This window comes from Lactuca sativa, chromosome 2 (genome assembly GCF_002870075.4).
Source record: "Lactuca sativa cultivar Salinas chromosome 2, Lsat_Salinas_v11, whole genome shotgun sequence".
Classification (NCBI taxonomy): Eukaryota; Viridiplantae; Streptophyta; class Magnoliopsida; order Asterales; family Asteraceae; genus Lactuca; species Lactuca sativa.
Window position 1 is genome coordinate 233879645 of NC_056624.2, and position 18723 is coordinate 233898367.

At 33.7% G+C, this 18723-nt stretch overlaps 2 protein-coding genes across 2 annotated transcripts; both read left to right on the top strand.

Moving 5' to 3' along the window:
- The first annotated feature begins 2369 nt into the window (after positions 1 to 2369).
- On the top strand, positions 2370 to 3295 carry LOC122196658 (putative coatomer subunit beta'-3). Its single transcript, XM_042899815.2, has 3 exons — positions 2370 to 2467; positions 2733 to 2801; positions 2899 to 3295. The coding sequence occupies exons 1-3, from the start codon at positions 2415 to 2417 to the stop codon at positions 3155 to 3157; spliced, it is 381 nt and encodes a 126-aa protein (XP_042755749.2). The 5' UTR covers positions 2370 to 2414; the 3' UTR covers positions 3158 to 3295.
- On the top strand, positions 3246 to 4196 carry LOC122196659 (cysteine protease XCP2-like). The gene is made up of 5 exons (XM_042899816.2): positions 3246 to 3301; positions 3346 to 3421; positions 3499 to 3667; positions 3744 to 3800; positions 3883 to 4196. Exons 1-5 carry the CDS (start codon positions 3246 to 3248, stop codon positions 4194 to 4196), a joined length of 672 nt encoding a protein of 223 aa, XP_042755750.2.
- Positions 4197 to 18723: the final 14527 nt, after the last annotated feature.

Sequence of the window (18723 nt, forward strand, 5' to 3'; positions counted from 1 at the left end):
CTTTGCTTCTGAATATTTACAAGCATTCTCTTTTCTCTCTTTTATCTATCTTCAGGCCTATCTAATATTTATAAGCACCTCCTTCCTCCAGTGTTTGCAAGATCAGTCATCCAAAATGTTCTAAATGCTCTTGGTGTTGAGAAGAATAGTGGCATCATGTCCTTTTCTTGTTGATAATTCCCTCTTTATGCTCCACTGATTGTTATGTGTGCAAGGGGAAACCATCAAAACAATGAGTCTTACTTTTATCTACCGACTCATAATCCAATAAAACCTTGAATGCCCTCGTGTTGATCTTGTCAACACGATGGTTTCACAGATTTGAGCTAGTTAACTCATTGGTTACAAAGATTCACTACAAGAAAAAGACCCTTTTACGACGTGCAAACAACGACACTCGGATATTTATGTTATGCAAAAGAGAGTGACGTTAAAAAAGTGTCATCTCTTCAAAAAATTTAAGGATTTATGTCACGCATTATTGCGTGCCCTTGAATTAGTGTCTAAAGAAAAAAAAATTAAAAACACGAAGGGTGCTTTATCTTAAACGTGCGTCGTCTGTGGCTGTCACTTTATAATTTTAATGAAACGCGCGTTTTAATAGCTAAGGGGGGAAATGGAATCCATAAAAATCGAAACCAGGGGGGAAATGGAATCCATAAAAATCAAAAGCCCCGCCTGTTCGATCCTTTCTCAGCTATCGACCCTAATCTTTGAATTAGCAAAAAAGAAGCCTTAGGGATCGACTTCATCTTCACCCACCTCCAACGCCTCCAACCCTAGTCCTTCATCTAACACAACTCGGGATTTATCTGCATGAAAACCTCCAACTACATCCTCCACATGAAAAAAAACCCTAATTGGCGGCCACGTTTTGACATCAGGTATCCTTTGGATGAAAGCCTTCTGTTGAAATCAGGGTCCCATTGAGATCTTCTATTAGGGACGATTGCTCATATTTAGTTCATACATCCCCTCTAACCAAACCATTAGCATCGCAAAACAACCCTAATCTTCTGTTCATTCGTCTTGGCGGCTAGAGAGGGAATTGTTCAAGGTTTTTGTGTGGGTCTGTCGGATTTATGAGTCACCGTCGAGGGAAGAGGGGGAAGAGGACTTCGAGACAAACTTTTCTCCAACCTAATCTATCAATTCTTATTATTTTCTTCTCCTTCTTTTCTGTTTTCCCCGCCAAGCACCATCTACCGCCATGGTCAGCAGCCTAGGCTGTCGGCGTGTTTCTATGTCGCCACCCTCCACAATTAGACAGTTGGAGGGTGAACGACTTTCTCCATCAGTTCGATTCTTGCATAGAAGTTGCAATCCAAAAACAAAAGGAACAACTGTCTGTCGAGGTTAGTTACATTTATAAAAAGATTTTGTTTTTTACATTAAAAAAGGATTAAAATCTCTTTCTTTCCTACTTCATCTCACTTTCTCAGAAATGCAGCTTAGCAAAATGATGCTTCTGAAGTATTGGGAGTGACATTTGACTGTTTACACCACTCGTTCAAATCATCTGGTTCTGGTTGTGGTGTTATTTTTGATATTGAAGAAAAGGAAAACAGTGGAATGGGAATGGGGGAATGGGAGTGTGAAAAAGGGTAATTTTTTGGGAATATTTATAAAAGACTTCAAATGGTTCAATTCACATAAAAAATATATTTTTGATTCTGTTTTTTTCTTTTCTCAACAGCCTGATTCTGAAGGTCATGAACATTGATGGAGAACTTGTCCCCCTCAGTGAAGAAATGGTAAGAGATTTCATCTTGATTGAATATATATATATATATATATATATATATATATATATATATATATATATATATAATGTGTGATTGTTTACATTACAGTTGGAATATTTAAAAAAAAACAGTTGAAGATATGGCTTCTAGAACTTGTCCCCTAATTAGTATTTACAAATTGCCTCTTCTGTTACCAATGAGTTGTCATATATCTAATATCTGACAACATCTCTGTTTTTACAGGAATTAGATGACCCTCTGATCGCACTATAAAGGTAATCTCAATTAGAACATGCTTAATTGTCTACCAGTAACTGATATAGTGATAACCAACAGTTTAAAACTATGTTTTTAATTTTAGATTTGGAATCTTGGTTCACCTGATCCTAACTTCACACTGGATGCACATCTTAAGGGAGTGAACTGTGTGGATTACTTTACTAGTGGTGATAAACCTTATCTTATTACTGGATCAGATGATCACACTGCTAAGGTTTGTCCCCCTTTTTTTTGGCTATGTGTATAAATGTGTCTACAATTTGCATTTTATGTTATAAATAATTTGAAATAGGTATGGGATTATCAAACTAAAACTTGTGTCCAAACTCTAGAAGGTCACACACACACAATGTTTCTGCTGTATGTTTCCATCCCGAGCTTCCAATAATAATGACAGGTTCAGAAGACGGTACTGTCCGTATATGGCATTCAACCACTTACAGGTGAGCTCTTGTTTTTTTACCTTTAAGGGTGTGTTTGTTTTGTAGATTCTGAAAGAATCGGAATGCTAGATTCCATTCCATGGTGTGTTTGGTTTCCAAATGGATGGAATTCAATTTTTGTTGGATTCCTTCAAATTCCATGTTTGATGGATGGAAGGAATTCAATTTCTTTCTTCATTTCCTATCAAAAGACCAAAATACCCTCGTTATACATATGTTAAAAATGTAAACTTTTTGACTTTATGCCACTCTTTTTTTTATTCAGACTTGAGAACACCTTGAACTATGGACTTGAAAGGGTTTGGGCTGTTGGATACATGAAAGGTTCACGTCGGTAAGTTTGTATAGCACTTTTTGTTTTTTGTTTTGTGGGTCTTTAATCTTGATGCTTCTTCATTCATCTGGATTTATTTTAATTACTGTTTTTACAGGATTGTTATTGGCTATGATGAAGGAACCATAATGGTGAAAATTGGACGTGAAGAGCTTGTAGCCAGCATGGACAATAGTGGAAAAATTATATGGGCTAAACATAATGAATTTCAAACTGTTAACATCAAGAGTGTGGGAGCTGATCATGAGGTTTGGACTTTAAAGCCCATATACATGTTATGTTATGTTAACAATGAAATGGGAAAAATAAAAATCTATTTTTTATTTAGGTTTCTGATGGAGAGAGACTGCCTTTAGCAGTTAAAGAACTGGGAACATGTGATCTTTATCCACAAGTGAGTTATGCTTGTTCCTACCTTCCTTTAAACTGAAAATAGTCAACCATATGGACTTTGACTTTTCTATTTTTCCACAGAGCTTGAAGCACAACCCAAATGGGAGGTATGTTGTTGTTTGTGGTGATGGTGAATACATCATATACACAGCTTTGGCATGAAGTACTGGTTGGTAAAAAATTCGTGGGGTGCTAGAAAGTATCACCCGAAAAACGATGGGCCAAAGGTAATATCTGTTGTTATATTGACTATTTTGCCCTTATTGTTTTTTATGGATCTGATTTATTTTTTTTACAATTACAGGTTTCATTTTTTAGTGATGATGAAGAGACTACCAGCACACCAAAAGCAGATGCTCTTTTTATTCCAAGGGAGAATCCAAGAGCTCTGGTTATTCGTCCTCTTAAACAATGGCCTGGCAAATCATCTGCTGAAAAATTAAAAAACGCATCTTCTCCAGCACAAACAAACGGTAAACTAATTTTTTGCTGCTATCTTAAAAATAAAAATAATCATTTTTTATCTCATTTTTTGTTATTTGAATTCAGGTGATTACACTGGGTTTGCTTCTTCCCCTCCTTTAAATGGTCGCTCTACGGAAAACGGTAACAGTAAGATCATTTCTTTTAGTGCAATTGGAATATTTGGAACTCAATTCCATACTAATATCAAAATCTTTGATTACAGGAAACCATTCTGAAAACGGAACCCTAAAGGAACAAACACCAATCAAAACCGCCCAAAAACAAAACGGAGGATGTGATGGTGGCGAGATGGAAGATGGATTTGAGTTTATCGTTAAAAACAAAGGCATCAACACCGAGGTGGCTTACCCATATCAGGCAGTAGATGGAACCTGCAACACCAAGGAAGAAGCTGTCCATGCTGCCACCATTACTGGGTATGAAAAAGTGACAGCCAATAGTGAATCCGCATTGTTACAGACAGTCGCTAATCAACCCGTATCAGTTGCCATTGATGCCAGTGGCATGGGTTTCTAGTTCTATTCAGGTGGCGTGTTTACTGGGGATTGTGGAACTGATCTTGACCATGGTGTTACAGCAGTTGGATATGGAGTAACCGATGATGGAATGAAGTAGAGATTGTTTGGTCATCTGATGGTGAATATGCTGTTAGGGAAAGTACATCTAAGATCAAGATCTTCAACAAATCTTTTCAGGTTCTCCCATAACATTCCAAAGGGTACATCCTTCATTTACTAATCTACTCAAAGATTTATGTTTCGGGTGTTTAATTTAACCAGGAAAAGAAAAGCATCCGACCAACTTTTTCAGCTGAGAAAATACTCGGAGGATCTTTACTTGCAATGTGTTCAAATGATTTTATATGTTTCTATGATTGGGCTGAGTGTAGATTGATTCAACGAATTGATGTCAATGTCCAAGTAAACACTAGTTACACAGTGAGGCATTAGCCACTCTCATTCTTAACAAACTCCTTGCTGGTATCAAGGTATCATTTTTTTTATAATTTTTTATACAATTATTTCATCAAATGTTTGTTTATTTGTTTCTTATAATTCTTCCCATGTATATTGTTGTGTAGGTCTGTGCCATTAAAGCCCCTGGTTTTGGAGAGAACCGAAAGTCAAACTTGCAGGATCTTGCAACTCTGACTGGAGGAGAGGTGGGTCTCTTTTTTTTTTTTTTTTTTTTTTTTTTTGCATATTTTCAACTTCTTTGTTGTGTATACATTTTGGTTTGAAATTTGTTTCTGTTTCCATAAATTTGTTGTAGGTCATAACTGATGAACTTGGCATGAATCTTGATAAAATGGCACCAGAAATGCTAGGGACTTGCAAATGGGTAGTATTGAAACCACATTGCTATTTTTAATTTTTAATTTAAATTATTTTTTGGTTATCAAGGTTCATACTCTCTCTCTTTTTAAATTATGCAAATTGAAACCACATTGCTATTTTTAATTTTTAATTTAAATTATATTTTCTCTTTCCAGAGTCTACCCAGACTTGAGGGTATTATTAATAACCTCCCAAGTTCAAACCAGCATCTTGTGAAATCCATGCACACAAAGGTGATAGGGTGAAAGTTCATTACCGGGTGAGTTAGTAGATACATCTACATGGCTATTTCCTTTCTTTCTCCATCCCATCCCATCCCCCCTCTTCTCTGAGTTATTATCTCAGTTTTCTGTATCACTTAATGAATGATTGTATTTGTATGTATATCTTTGAACATTCTTTTAAGCTCTCATTTTGCAGGGGAAACTTACTGATGGAACTGTTTTAAATATTTGCATTTGGTTTCAGGGGTTACTCAAGGAAAATGCAAATGGTAGCAAATACTGGGCATATGGAGGTGACTTTGGAGATAATGTATAAGAATTACTTCCTTGAGCTAATTATGATGCGATCCTTTGTTTATTTGTTTTTAGAGGTCAAGTATTGCTATCAACCAATTAAAATTTCGTTCACCAATGGCGTAATTAAGGTATCAATACCATCACTCTTACTTATTTGTCTATATCATTTTCATGAAAATGTTTATGTTGCGTATTATATATTCATATGTCCAGTTGTACTTTCTATATAGCAAATGTTAACCTTGGTCTTTGCGTTTTTTTTCATAGATTACAAACACCAATTTCTTTCAAACAACAGAAGATCTAGAGTTTAATTGGATGATTGAAGGTGATGGATGTAAACTTGATTATGGAACTCTAAGTCTACCAACATTAGAGTTTAATTGGGTGATTGAAGGTGATGTCGGTTCTTGAAACGAGAATCAAGATATCATATTTTGGCATGGCTAGAAGCTTTGGAGGAAACGGGACTCAAGCAAAAGTAAACACACAGAGAGTTGTTGGCACATAGTAAGCTAGATGATGCAATTGTATATAAATGAGTTCATTTTTATAACATTTACTCATTATTGGAGTAATTATTTGTATTTGACATATTAGTGAAATGAATTATCGTTTTTATTTATGGTATTTTATTTTGTATTATGAGATTTTTAATGAATTATTTAATTTGAAAATTAGTAAATCTATAAATAATATTTTTTTTAAACATTTAAAATTATGATATGCAAAAATGTGTGTCATCTTCATTTATGACATGGCCTTTCTTGACAGGGGCTTTCTTGATACGCATTGCGTGTCATTAACACGCGCGTCGTAAGGTTACGACACACGAATGCGTGTTGTCTTCCTTTATGACATGACCTTCCTTGATACGCATTGCGTGTCGTAAACGCGCGTCGTAATTGAGCGTCGTAAATGAGCGTCGTCTATAGCGTGTCGTCTCTCTTTATGACAGGGCCTTCCTTGACGCGCATTTGCGCGTCGTCTGAGCCTTTTACGACACGCAATGAGCGTCGTAAAAGGCTGTTTTTGTAGTAGTGATTGTTTTCTGCTCCTCTCTTGCTCTTGATGAACATGAAGCTTGGAATCCAGCTGCAACATCTCATCGATTAATGGCCTCGTCATTCTTTGTTTGTAGTAAGTTGTTTTGTATACTGATGTATTTACTCTTGCTTGTGTTTTCTTTTATAGCCAAATTTTAAGGTATCTCGAAGAAAGGAAATTAGTTAATGATTATTCATTTGAAAAGATCTCTCTTGGTGTTTTTTCTCAAAATATTTTATGCCTTTATGATTCTTCTGAAAAGGCTATGAAGAGAGATTCTGAAAAGGTTGTATATTCATTTTTAACTATTTTTTTGTTGACTAATTCTTATGCTTTTATTTACTTGTCTATTTTGTGTTATACCATATTAAAAGCATCGAACTTTAAAGTTCTTGACTGCAACTTAACTCTATGATACGGAGGTTAAAACACTTCTTGTTGATGAGTTAACACCATTTATGATTCACGTTGGTTCCACCTCAGTGTGACGGAAACAATCCTTTCTTTCCTTAATTTCTTCTTAATAAAACTTTACGATTCACTATGATATACCATACACTGATAAAAGTTTGAAACTGTGTGCTGGTGGTTAGTCTATGTACCTCAGACTATCACACACCCCAACCCCCTCTTCCCCTTACATTCCTCTTTAAAGCTTTATGATTCAACGTAATGTACCATACATTGATGAAAGCTTGAAAAATCTATGTCGATGGTTAATCTAAAACACCACAACTTATCGCACACATCAATCCATTCTCTCCATATATTCTTTAGCATTTGATGATTCAGCGTATAAAGTCAGACGCTAATGAGAATTCAAAAAATCTGTGCCTATGGGTATATCATTGTCCATGATATATTACACGTACCTACCAAGTCTTTCCCAACAATTCTTCTATTAAGAAGTTAATGATTCACTGTATTAGCTATACATTGATAAAGCTTCGACACTCTTCGCTGATTGGTACATTTCACACCGAAATGTATTACACGCATCTTACCACTATTGCATTTTCTTCTAATAAAAGTGAAAATGACGATCTTACCATTTTTATAAAAAAGGCAAAAATCAGGAGTTTAACTAGTATTCATAATGATGGGTATGTTTTGTTAGATACAAGGATTTCAGAATAACAATAAAACTTAGATATTACTTGGATCGTGATTATATCACTTTCTGAAATAGTAATTCGTCCCTTATAGCATGGCTTACATGAATTTAAAAGTGGGATAACATAAAGAAATCTGATTTGGATTACAAACCTAATCCAAAACAAAAACACAAAATACCTGATAAGGTTTGGTGCTCTTGAGAGACAGGGGTAGATAATGATCAATTTTGTATAAGTAAAATGATCAACCCTTTTCCTTGAACAATTACCTTGCATTTATACAAGGAAGAAAAAGTGGTTAAAATCGGTTGGACCTAAATTTGGCACCAAAAAAGGAACTTAATGCACATAACCGATGTCTACATCATCATAATGTCATCATTAGGTTCTCAGACCCCGCAAATGGCGCTACCCCTTGGAAACTTGTACCTAGAGTGCTGCCCTGTACCCCCATATACTCGAGTTCACATATAACACTCCGAGTCTACACCCCGCACCTCCAATCAATCTCAGATAATAAACTAAACTCGATCTGTCTCAACAACAATAATAGTTACATTAAATATGTTAATAATACTAAACTTTCCAACATGTTTGAGGTGTAAACACACCAATGGAAGGGAGGTGTGTGTAGGTTATGGTGAGGGACGATGTTCGTCATCAGGGTCGGTCCAGACGGTGGGCAACCCGGGCGACCGCCCATGGCCCATGTCTCTAGAGGGCCAAAAATTTATGGGCTATGTAGTGTGTGTGTGTATATATATATATATATATATATATATATATATATATATATATATATATATATATATATATATATATATATATATAATTATTACCTAAATGATTTTTAGGTACTAAATTTGGTTCAAACTCAAATTCGTTCAAAAGATAAACAATCTGACTTGCTTAATATTGTTAATTTAACACGTCTGTAGTGAAAAATAAATGATATTTTTTTTAATCTTTATTATATTTGTCTTTAAAGATTTTTTTTTTTCTAATTGCTCCGAGCCCCATATATGTTTGAACCGCCCATATTCGTCATAGGTGCGTGTAATGCCAGCTAAGCATCGCACAGGGGTCTTGTACACTTTATAGTCTCAGGGCGAAACAAAATAATGAATTAGTGACCACGAATATAATAACTTAATATGCAAGATTTTGAAGATAATAGGGTCTATTCCTATAATTTACTCCGGTATTTTTATTATTATTATTTTTTTTATATATAAACAAAAAAAATATAACAGTAGGTCGACCGAAAGAAGACAAAACAAATGCAAAGTCGTTAATGACTTTTATAAGTGGCCTAAACCCCTAAAGTCAACTTTAACCATTGTGTCCCCTCTAATCTAACATTTTATTTCAATCTTATAGCAAAAGTCTCGTAAAACGTGAATATTTTTATTTGGAAATTTTATAATTACAATGACTTTTTAAAAATTCAAAATGTATAAAGGTATTTAGAAAGGAATGTTGCATCTTTATGGCAGATGTGATCTTATTAGAATTATTGATGGGTTAATGTTATATATATATATATATATATATATATATATATATATATATATATATATATATATATATATATATATATATATATATATATATATATATAGAAGTTTAGATTCTATGAAAAACAAAAAACCCTAAAAATCATAAAAATGCATAAAAAAAATACTTAAAGATCACAAATTTTTTTTTTTTTAATTTTTTATGAAAAAATCGCATGTTTTTAAATAAATTCGTTGATTTTTTTTTTTTAAATTTTGATTTTTTTCCAGCAAATTTATTAAAAAACCTGCGATTTTTTTATAAAAAAATTAAAAAAAAAGTTTTGTAATCTCTCTCTCTCTCTCTCTCTCTCTCTGTGTGTGTATATATATATATATATATATATATATATATATATATATATATATATATATATATACTTTTTTGGATTAAACATTAATTTGTTATGTTTTAAAAGCTCTTGTGTTATATAATTTCTTTTTTATTTGACAATTTTGTAAGTTGATCGGATTAAGGTTCTAGAGAAAAAAAATTGAAATAGCATAAACCTTTTTATTTCGGATAAAACCTTCGACAAACTTTTTTTATCTAATTTTTTCGTTTTTCGCTAATAATTCTCATTATTCCTTTCTTGTTGTTTATAGTGTTTTTGATAGTTTTAAACATTAAAATCTGAAAGAAATATTTGATATTTTTAAAACAAAAAGAAATATGTCATATTCAATTATTGTTCACAAAATATATATCAAAATCTATTTGTCGAACGCTTAGATGAAGAACAATCGTCTAGTCCGACTTGACAATGTCTTTAATGGGGAAGACATAAAAACTTAGCTTAGATTTTTAGCATAGATTTGTATTCGAAAGATATATTTTTATTTGGTTCTTAAAACCATTTAATATACCAAGCTAACTTAGATTGTTGTTTTTCATTAGTTACAATCTTCAACCTTCAACCATCCTACAAATAACCAAAAAACTTTTTATATGCATTTTGTTAACAAGAATTAGGTGCATTAGTCTCTCTTTGTTTCAAACAAATTATATGTGTTCTTCAAATTCTAATGTTGAAAACATTATAAACAACAAAAATAACAAATAAATAAATAAAAATATATATGAGTCAAAATAAAAAATAAATAAATTGATTAAAATGGATTAAATTACGTTTAAGATTGAAAATGTTTCAAATTGGAAAAACATGAAAGCTGAAATTAGATTCCAAAAAATTATGGTATATGAGGTTTTTTTAGGAAAAGGGAATTCAATGTTTTTTTTTTTTGAACAAAAAATTTAGATTTTTCCAAAAGATTGTGTAAAACCAAGGTAAACTTGTTAAATGGTAAAATCATAAAAGGTTCACATCGGTTAACTTGATTAAAATTAACATAAATAAATCAAGTGTTATAATTTTCATAACATCGAATTAGCTGTGAATCTTTTGTGGTGCTGGTTTTCATACATCCCCGTTACTAGATTTTTTTTTTTTTTTTTTTTTTTTTTTTTTTTTTTTTTTTTGGAAACGGTCAGATTTTATAAAGATACCCCAGTTACTAGATATATTTATTTTATAAAATTTTAATATTTAAATTGTTAAATACATACCCTTAATTTTTCTCATACATCTTTTAATTTGATGTTATTTGCGAGTAATTTAGCCATCATACCTCTAAATAATTGATTGAGAGTTTAATGATACGTGATACGTGTGTTTATTGGTGGCCGACATATTATAGGATTCTTAACTAACTACACCTTTTCTATTATTTCAAGCAATCACTTGATGTTACTTTCTAACTTTAGTTATATTTTATGATTCTTTGTATATTCAAAATAATTAGAATCAAGAAAAAACATCATAAATGGTCAATGTAGTTTCCTCAGATTTGAAGTTTAACCTCCGTGGTTTAAAAGTATCATAGATGATCTCTGTGTTTTTAAAACTTTTGACGATTGGTTATTATTACTAACTCCGTTAAGTTTTGTTCGTTAACTGAAGGGTATTTTCATCATTTTACTACCACATGGACTATTTATTATGTTTTCTCTTATTTTTTTAAAAGGAAAAAATTAAATATAATTATTTAATATATAAAAGTTCTTTCTCTCTCTCTCTCTCTCTCTCTCTCTCTCACACACACACACACAACCTGATGATGAGGACCTTGTGCCTAAACGCAGACAACGAAGATGCTCTTGAAACAATGCTTGAAGTTCCGATACAGGAGGGCCACATATTGTTGTCCCTTTCTCATTTTCGACAAGGTTCTGGACCATGGACCTCTACCTTGGCAGTTACTCGACGAACATCATGGGTCAGTTGGAGTTTCGGGGCCCGAGGTTCAAGTTATCAGTCCATTGACTTAGTCGGTTACTGCAGTATTGGTATTCATCTGTATTTTCTGTTTATGTTTTGAAGTTTAGTTGTAATCTTGGTCGATCGATTGAATGGGATTATTATAAATTAGTTATGGTTTTATTTTGATATTTTATTTATGACTGGATTGTTAGTTGACCTTACGTGTTGGAGCTCTTGAATGTTGTATGAGGGTTCAGATCCTCTTGTGTATCTAGATGACAGGGGTGTGATCAAGTAGTGGAGTTCAAGTTGGCCTGAGATTTTAGAGTTTTCAGAGTCTAGAAGATTCCAAGTAGGGGGGAGTGGAGAAATTGCAGTCGAACGACCTTATGCCAATGTTCAGTTCTTATCCATATTTCTACAGTTCATGGTTGTCACGTAATTGTTCGATTTTCCGATTTTCGCGTTGGGGTCGTGGTCATCTCTTTAATTCCATTATGATTTGTCTTAGTTTTGATTGTGTTAGCGATTCGTATGGTGCTTTGTGCTTTAGGGCTCTAGGTTGTTAGGAACCCAAGCTGAGGGTTGTGAGGAGGACTTCCTTGTTTGTTCTTTTTTTATTGGGACCTGGAAGTTCGAGTCACGACCCAAAGGCCGGGTAGGGTTAGTTAAGTCTTGCGGATTCAGGTGTGCTTATGTTAGCATGCGGTTGTTGTTATTGGTTAAGGAATTGGGGGTAAGCCCGAGTGTTGTTATTGGTTAGTAGACCAGGGGTAAGCTCGAGTGCTGTTACTCATTAGCGGATCGGGGGGTAAGCCCGAGCGTTGTCAATGGATAGAAGAGCAAATATGTTAGAGCAGAGTAGGAGCATGGTCTATTTTAGTATGTGATCACTTTGTTTTTTCTATGTTGGCACATTTATATGCGGGGTTAGAACGACAATGGTTGTCCAAGAGTTCTGTGTTTTAATGTTCGGTAGCATGGTGTCTGGCCGAGAAGGTCTCAGACCAGTCAAAATTGTAGATTTTCACTCAACTTAGTTGGTGTGATGGTTGGTTTAGCTTTGTCTGCTGGGTTTTTGTAAGAATTTCTCTCTGGCACGTCGACATGCGAGGTTTTTAGCTATGGCATGCGTGGTGGTTTCCTTCTTCGATTTTTATTTGGGTGGCGCAATAGCAGGAGGTATTGATCGATTTAGGTCTGCGAGTGTAGAAACAATAAAAACTTAGATCGATAGATTCTATAAACATTAGTGAATAATTAACAAGAACAATAAAGAGCAAGTAGTGTCGAATGCTTAGATTGAATAGCTTTAGAAGAGTTCAACGTGAACTTTTTTATAAAAGCTAGGTAGGGCAAATACCATTGTTAACCCTAGAGGATACATGCATGCACATTAAATAGTCTAACCCTAGCAAACCAAAAACACGGATGGACAGGACCAACCCGTTAAAATAATACTATTTTAGTATCATACACACAACACTTTTATAACCCAACAATCTCCCCCTTTGATTCAATTTGCGAAGGAGATTCTTCATTGCAGTTGCCTCTACTGAATCTTGAAAAGTTTCGGCATCAAATTCAGAAGGGTGTTTTTGACTGCGATATACCACTTTATCATATCGGAAAAGCATTTCTAATCTGCAGGATCATTTGTTTTAACAGCTTCAGTCAGTCCCATGATGTAAGTCAGAGCCGAGGTTGAGTGTAAGTTTTTTTCCAACAGGAAAAACATACACTTTTGAACAGTTTGATCAGTTCTCCTTTGGTATACCATGCTCCAGTTTTTCTTTCTTATTTTACCCAACTTCATCTTGTTCATATTCGTTTCCTCCTCAGGTTTATGAATCAACTTCTTTTTTAGTACAGATGCAATTTCCACATCCATTTTTGCGAACTCATGGATATAGCAAACAAGCATCCTCTTAAGATGAGTTATGATTGGTTCAAAATTATGTTCATATTTTGACAAAATCATTAACAAACAGATCCAATCATGTGGATTCATGTAGGGTAGAGCAGTAAGAGTGAACTTAAATTCAGTACGTTTTGTTCTTCTGAACCCTTTAAATTTGATATTGATGAAGCCATCAGCTGGAAAAGGAGCATAAACCTTCACTGCGACAATCTTTTGTAAACTCCAAACTTGAAATTGAGGCTTTCCATACTTGAGATAGAAAGAGAAGAGAATATGATTAACATCATAATCAGAAAGTGGCACTGTCTCAATCTTCTCAAAACATCTAAATAGAAATGCCCTAGGAGTAATCGGAAAGTCGAGTTGAGATTCGACAGTGTTGTCTAGATCGAACAATACTGAAGGCTCCAACCAGTGGGTACTTGGTTCATCAACTGCCTCTTTCTGAATCCTTTCCATAGACCACAGAGGAAAAAAGTGATGAGTTTTGTACAAACAATCCTATGTGTGCATGCAACCCTAGAATTGGATCTATGTTTTCACTATTAGATACACAACATTATGAACACTTAAAGAAACCCTAGCATGCCCTAGTATTTTCGAAATTCATATAGAAAGATAGGATCACATACCTCTTGTTGTTATATTGCAATAACAACTCAAATCTTCAAACCCTAAGTCTTGAAAGCAAGTACCACAAGTGTAGTACCTCTAATGGCTCACAAACACCACAAGAAATTGGAGAGGCAATAGAGAGAGGGAGGAGGTATGAAATCAGCCCTAAGAACCCTTTAGGAAGGCATTGACGAATTTTTATGGCCTTAGGGGTCTTTTTATAGGTGTAGAGATTAGGGTTTCAGTCCTTATCCTTATGTAGTTGTTTGCCCACCAAGCAATCATAAGATAAGCCTTGAAATCCCTTATCCTTTATCCTTTGGACGATTTCAAGGATATCTTACCCCTTGAATTCGTCCAACCCTTATCAAGGATAACTATTACCCTATTTTGTAACTATTACATAATTACAATTCAGCCCCTCTAGTTTAATTAATTACATTTGATCACAAAATTAATTCTTAATTAATTATTGACCAATATTAATTAAATATATATGATTTCTCCTTTAATATATTATTCTTATAACATATTAATAAATCATAATAACCTCTTTCTCTTTTATTTCTCCAGTCAAGTTGCTTTGGTGAAGGCAACCCAAAAGGACCATGCACAATCAGGTCAAGTACTTGACAAATATGGTTACGGGCTTAGACACTAATCCAACAGTCTCCCATTTGGATAAGTCTAGTAACTATATAAGTAAGTACTACCCGATTAGCAATCGTAGCTCTCAAAGACGCTGTCAAACTCTGATCTTATCAGTAACCTGTCCTTTAGATAAGGGATCATATATTCCTCCATTATAGATATCATATAGACGTGAGACATGGATTGAAATCATTCTCTCAGTCTATGTGTTGTTTCCCGATTTCCGATTTACAACGACCGACTAATTGAACAAATCAAATTAGCCCTAGCCCGGCCGAGCATTTACATTTGTCATCACTAAATCATCGAGGGGCCCACATATATCGCTTTTATCCCGCTTTGGGTAAAAGGAGAGGATAAACTTTGACTCAATGTTTGCTTGTACTCACTCACCAAAACACACACAACAATAAGTTTTATAACACCAAGTTACTGGTGCGTTTACATATTATCAATGTGTAACTGATTCGCAAGATACAACTCACACATCTCGGTTTCAAGAATACAATATATTATCGTCTCACCAATCGCTCGTGATAAAATCCATGAAGCGATCCAAGTGAGCGTGGGTTTAATCCAATGCTCAAAATCATATTCATAAGTACTCATGAATGTTGCAGCAAACCTTTGTTATGTCTAATACACTTTAGACAATCTACAAACCAATTCATGACAGTCTTCATTCATACCTACTTCCAACATTTGAACGACTGTGGACCATTCGAATAATTTGATTATTCTTAATAAACTCAATTATTCTGGAAGTCAAAACATGCAAAGAGAAACACAATGATAATACTTAATCTTATATGACCCCAAACTTGTGAGTATAAATAAAACACCTTTATTTAATCACCATATTGATTACTCATTATCCATTGTTTAATGTTTCAGATAATCAACTTTATAACTCGAATCATAACCACAATTGTCCCATGCTCAAAGCATGCACACTTTGGTTTCCTATTGTCCATACTTTGTGAAATAGATCAATTGAAACTTTTCAAATGCAACTCATTTCACAATCCCCAATCCTTATAATTAGTGTAAGAATACCAAATTCTTGCCACCTTTTAGAATATGTCAAATTCTAACACTTTATGCAATGATCCTCTTGTAAAGTCACGACACAAAAATCACAAAGACTCGGTCAATGAAATCACAAGGTACTCTATCAAAAATTGTTACAGAACAATTCTATAGATGTGATGTCTCTCACTCAAAGTACATTCCTTTGAACATCCTTTTGCATAAAATTTTCTAATATAGACATAAATTCTTAATTTCTAACTCCCAATTATGGAAACATTTCCATATTTACCATATGACAACTCATTCTTAATAGAATCTTATCTATTTATAATAATGTCGATATGGTCCATTCAATACCATACTTCCAACTACTCACAAGCGACCAATCCTCAGCGAACTTTGGATTCGTCCTTTGATAGTTGTTTAATTATCTTAGTCAAAACCGATTCTTGTCCTTTTTCCCTCTTAATGCGCTAGAAATTTGGAAAAGTTTTAGAATGTTCAAATATCATAGTACTTGCAATCGATCCTTTACCCGAAGCGTATGGGACACGATGCATAATGTCTTACATAAAGATACAATACTCTATCAATCTTCTGCCATAATATTTTATGTGTCACGTTCTTACAATTTGAACTATGAAGAGGGATACTGTAATCATAATCGAAATTTAAGAACACACTATGTATCATTTGACTAAATTTATTAAAATTTCTCAGTCTAAGCTTTAGATTTTGAACGAAGTATAATATTCTCTCCCTTAATTATAGAAAAACAACTTTTCAACTCTTACAACTTTGCAAAGTATAACTCTTGTTTTCTATAATCAATATCATTAATTTGCAATACTTACCATAATAATCATGCTCCCACTTACATGATGATTATTTCTTTACCAACATAACACTTATGCTCCCACTAGCTTCGACATGTATTCAGAAATCAGTTGAACTTCTAGAAAACAATTTCTTAAGTTCATATTTCTAATACTAAATGCTTCGATAAGACTTTATCTAAGTTTCTCAAACTCATACACTTTTCCTTGGACAGCTCATATGTATATGTTTAAACGATTTTAGGACTCATATCAACAAGTCTAAAATGTTTAGACCTATTTGCCATTTCCCACAATTCGAAATATGAAGAGGTATGCCGTAATCATAGTTGAATTTGAGAAACCCAAATTACATAATGCTATCTTCAAAATCTCTCTTAGTGAAAGCATTTCCTCACAACCATTTTCATGAATGAGAGAAACCTTATGACACTTAGATTTTTTGGTGTATACATTCCCATCCATGTGAATTCGTCATAACCATAATCACAAGATAATGTTAGTGACAAATCCAAAATCTTATGGATAGAACTTGTTCTTCTTAATTTCTTGTCATCAAGAGTCCCACCATTACTTCCAAGTTATTGAGCAGTCCACCCCTTCATTTCAATGTACTTTCCATTGAACAAGGTGTCTTGCCCCTATACAATCCATTGAGAACTCGTAGAACTCACATGCATAATTAACTCAATTGGAACGACACATAAACAAAATTAGTGTCAACACGATAGGTTGTAAACCTCAAGTCGTGTGCTAGGGATGATTGATAAGGTTTATTCTTGATTTGTTCTTGAAACCTTTCAAGACCATTAAGACTCCACCGACTCCTTGACATATAAAGTTATCTTGTCAAGAAACATTTCTTGACAAACAAACATTCAAGAGTTAGTGTAGTTTTATCAATACAAAACATTTCACATGATTGGTCCTAGTTGGTCTTTGTCTTATCCAAGACATCACAACTTACCAATTTCAAATGTGCAAGAATAAGAAAATCCTTTTTCCAAATTCCACATTTGATGAATGTTATAAACCTTCTTAAGACTTGTCACTCAATTCACAATCTTGGAGTATTACTCTAAGACTTGATAATGGAACGAAGTATGATTGACTTCTTGATTTAACCATTTCCACAATTCTCGAATCCTCTTCTTAGACATACAAATTGTACTAAGACTTACTTAGAGGATCAATTGAGATATGGTTCTTAATCATTAAGACTTATCATAAAACATAATAAAATGTACTCTCCCTTCTTCTTAGAATAGAGAAACTTTTATATTTCTGCCTCCTTGATTCTTCTTATTCGTTCTGCTATTGATTGAAACTCTTTTAATCAACCTAGAATTATACTCAATCTTTATAAGTATAATCATATTCACTAAAATTTAGTAAATCATGACGAATATCTTTGTTACTTTTGTGGTAGACTTGATCAACGTACGACCTAGTGTGTTTGATCTCCTAGTCCTTCAATTGACACTTTGTCAAAAAATTAGTCTAAATTTCCCAAATGCGAAAGTTCTCATTCTTCATACAATACTTGTTGCACGATTCCAAGTTCCTATCCACTTGAAACTTGGGCGATGAGAAACTCTCCCTATTTGGTAAACTCTTGACACTTCCACAAATAACCTAATTAAGAATCAAATCCATTTTGCTAATAATAGATGTACATAAACATGAATTTTTCATATATGCCATTGTAAGGATAAACAAATAAGATAAACAAATAAGATAAACCAAAATTTATTTTATTCATAAAAGCAGCGGAAAACATGTCCTTACAATGCAAAATTCAACTGAAAAACTATGTAATCAAATACTCCTAACAAATCTATCATAACTTCCTATGCTCAAAATCTAATCTTCGAATCCACGCGATCGTAATCCATTTCTTCGTGATCAGACACATCTTGCTCTTCCATCAAACTTCCTCTCTTTTCTGTAATTCTGGAAAACACGCAAATGTAATCTTATCACATTATGTATAAAGAATAGGAATTTAATGGAGTTAGATAGTGGATTTTATACCTGAAGTAGAGCCATACTTCTTGACTCTCCCATCTCTTAGACTCTTCAGGTCCTTTGGGCAGCTTCGTATCCATTTCCCCTTCTCATGGCAGCAGAAACAGGTGGGTTCTTCTAGAG

Bases quoted from the DNA above. Each gene is read 5' to 3' on its own strand.
- LOC122196658 (XM_042899815.2), top strand. From the start codon at position 2,415: ATGACAGGTTCAGAAGACGGTACTGTCCGTATATGGCATTCAACCACT. The intron at 2,468-2,732 runs GTGAGCTCTTGT...TTTTTTATTCAG, and splicing joins TGGCATTCAACCACTTACAG to ACTTGAGAACACCTTGAACT. The intron at 2,802-2,898 runs GTAAGTTTGTAT...CTGTTTTTACAG, and splicing joins TACATGAAAGGTTCACGTCG to GATTGTTATTGGCTATGATG.
- LOC122196659 (XM_042899816.2), top strand. From the start codon at position 3,246: ATGGACTTTGACTTTTCTATTTTTCCACAGAGCTTGAAGCACAACCCA. The intron at 3,302-3,345 runs GTATGTTGTTGT...TCATATACACAG, and splicing joins AAGCACAACCCAAATGGGAG to CTTTGGCATGAAGTACTGGT. The intron at 3,422-3,498 runs GTAATATCTGTT...TTACAATTACAG, and splicing joins CGAAAAACGATGGGCCAAAG to GTTTCATTTTTTAGTGATGA.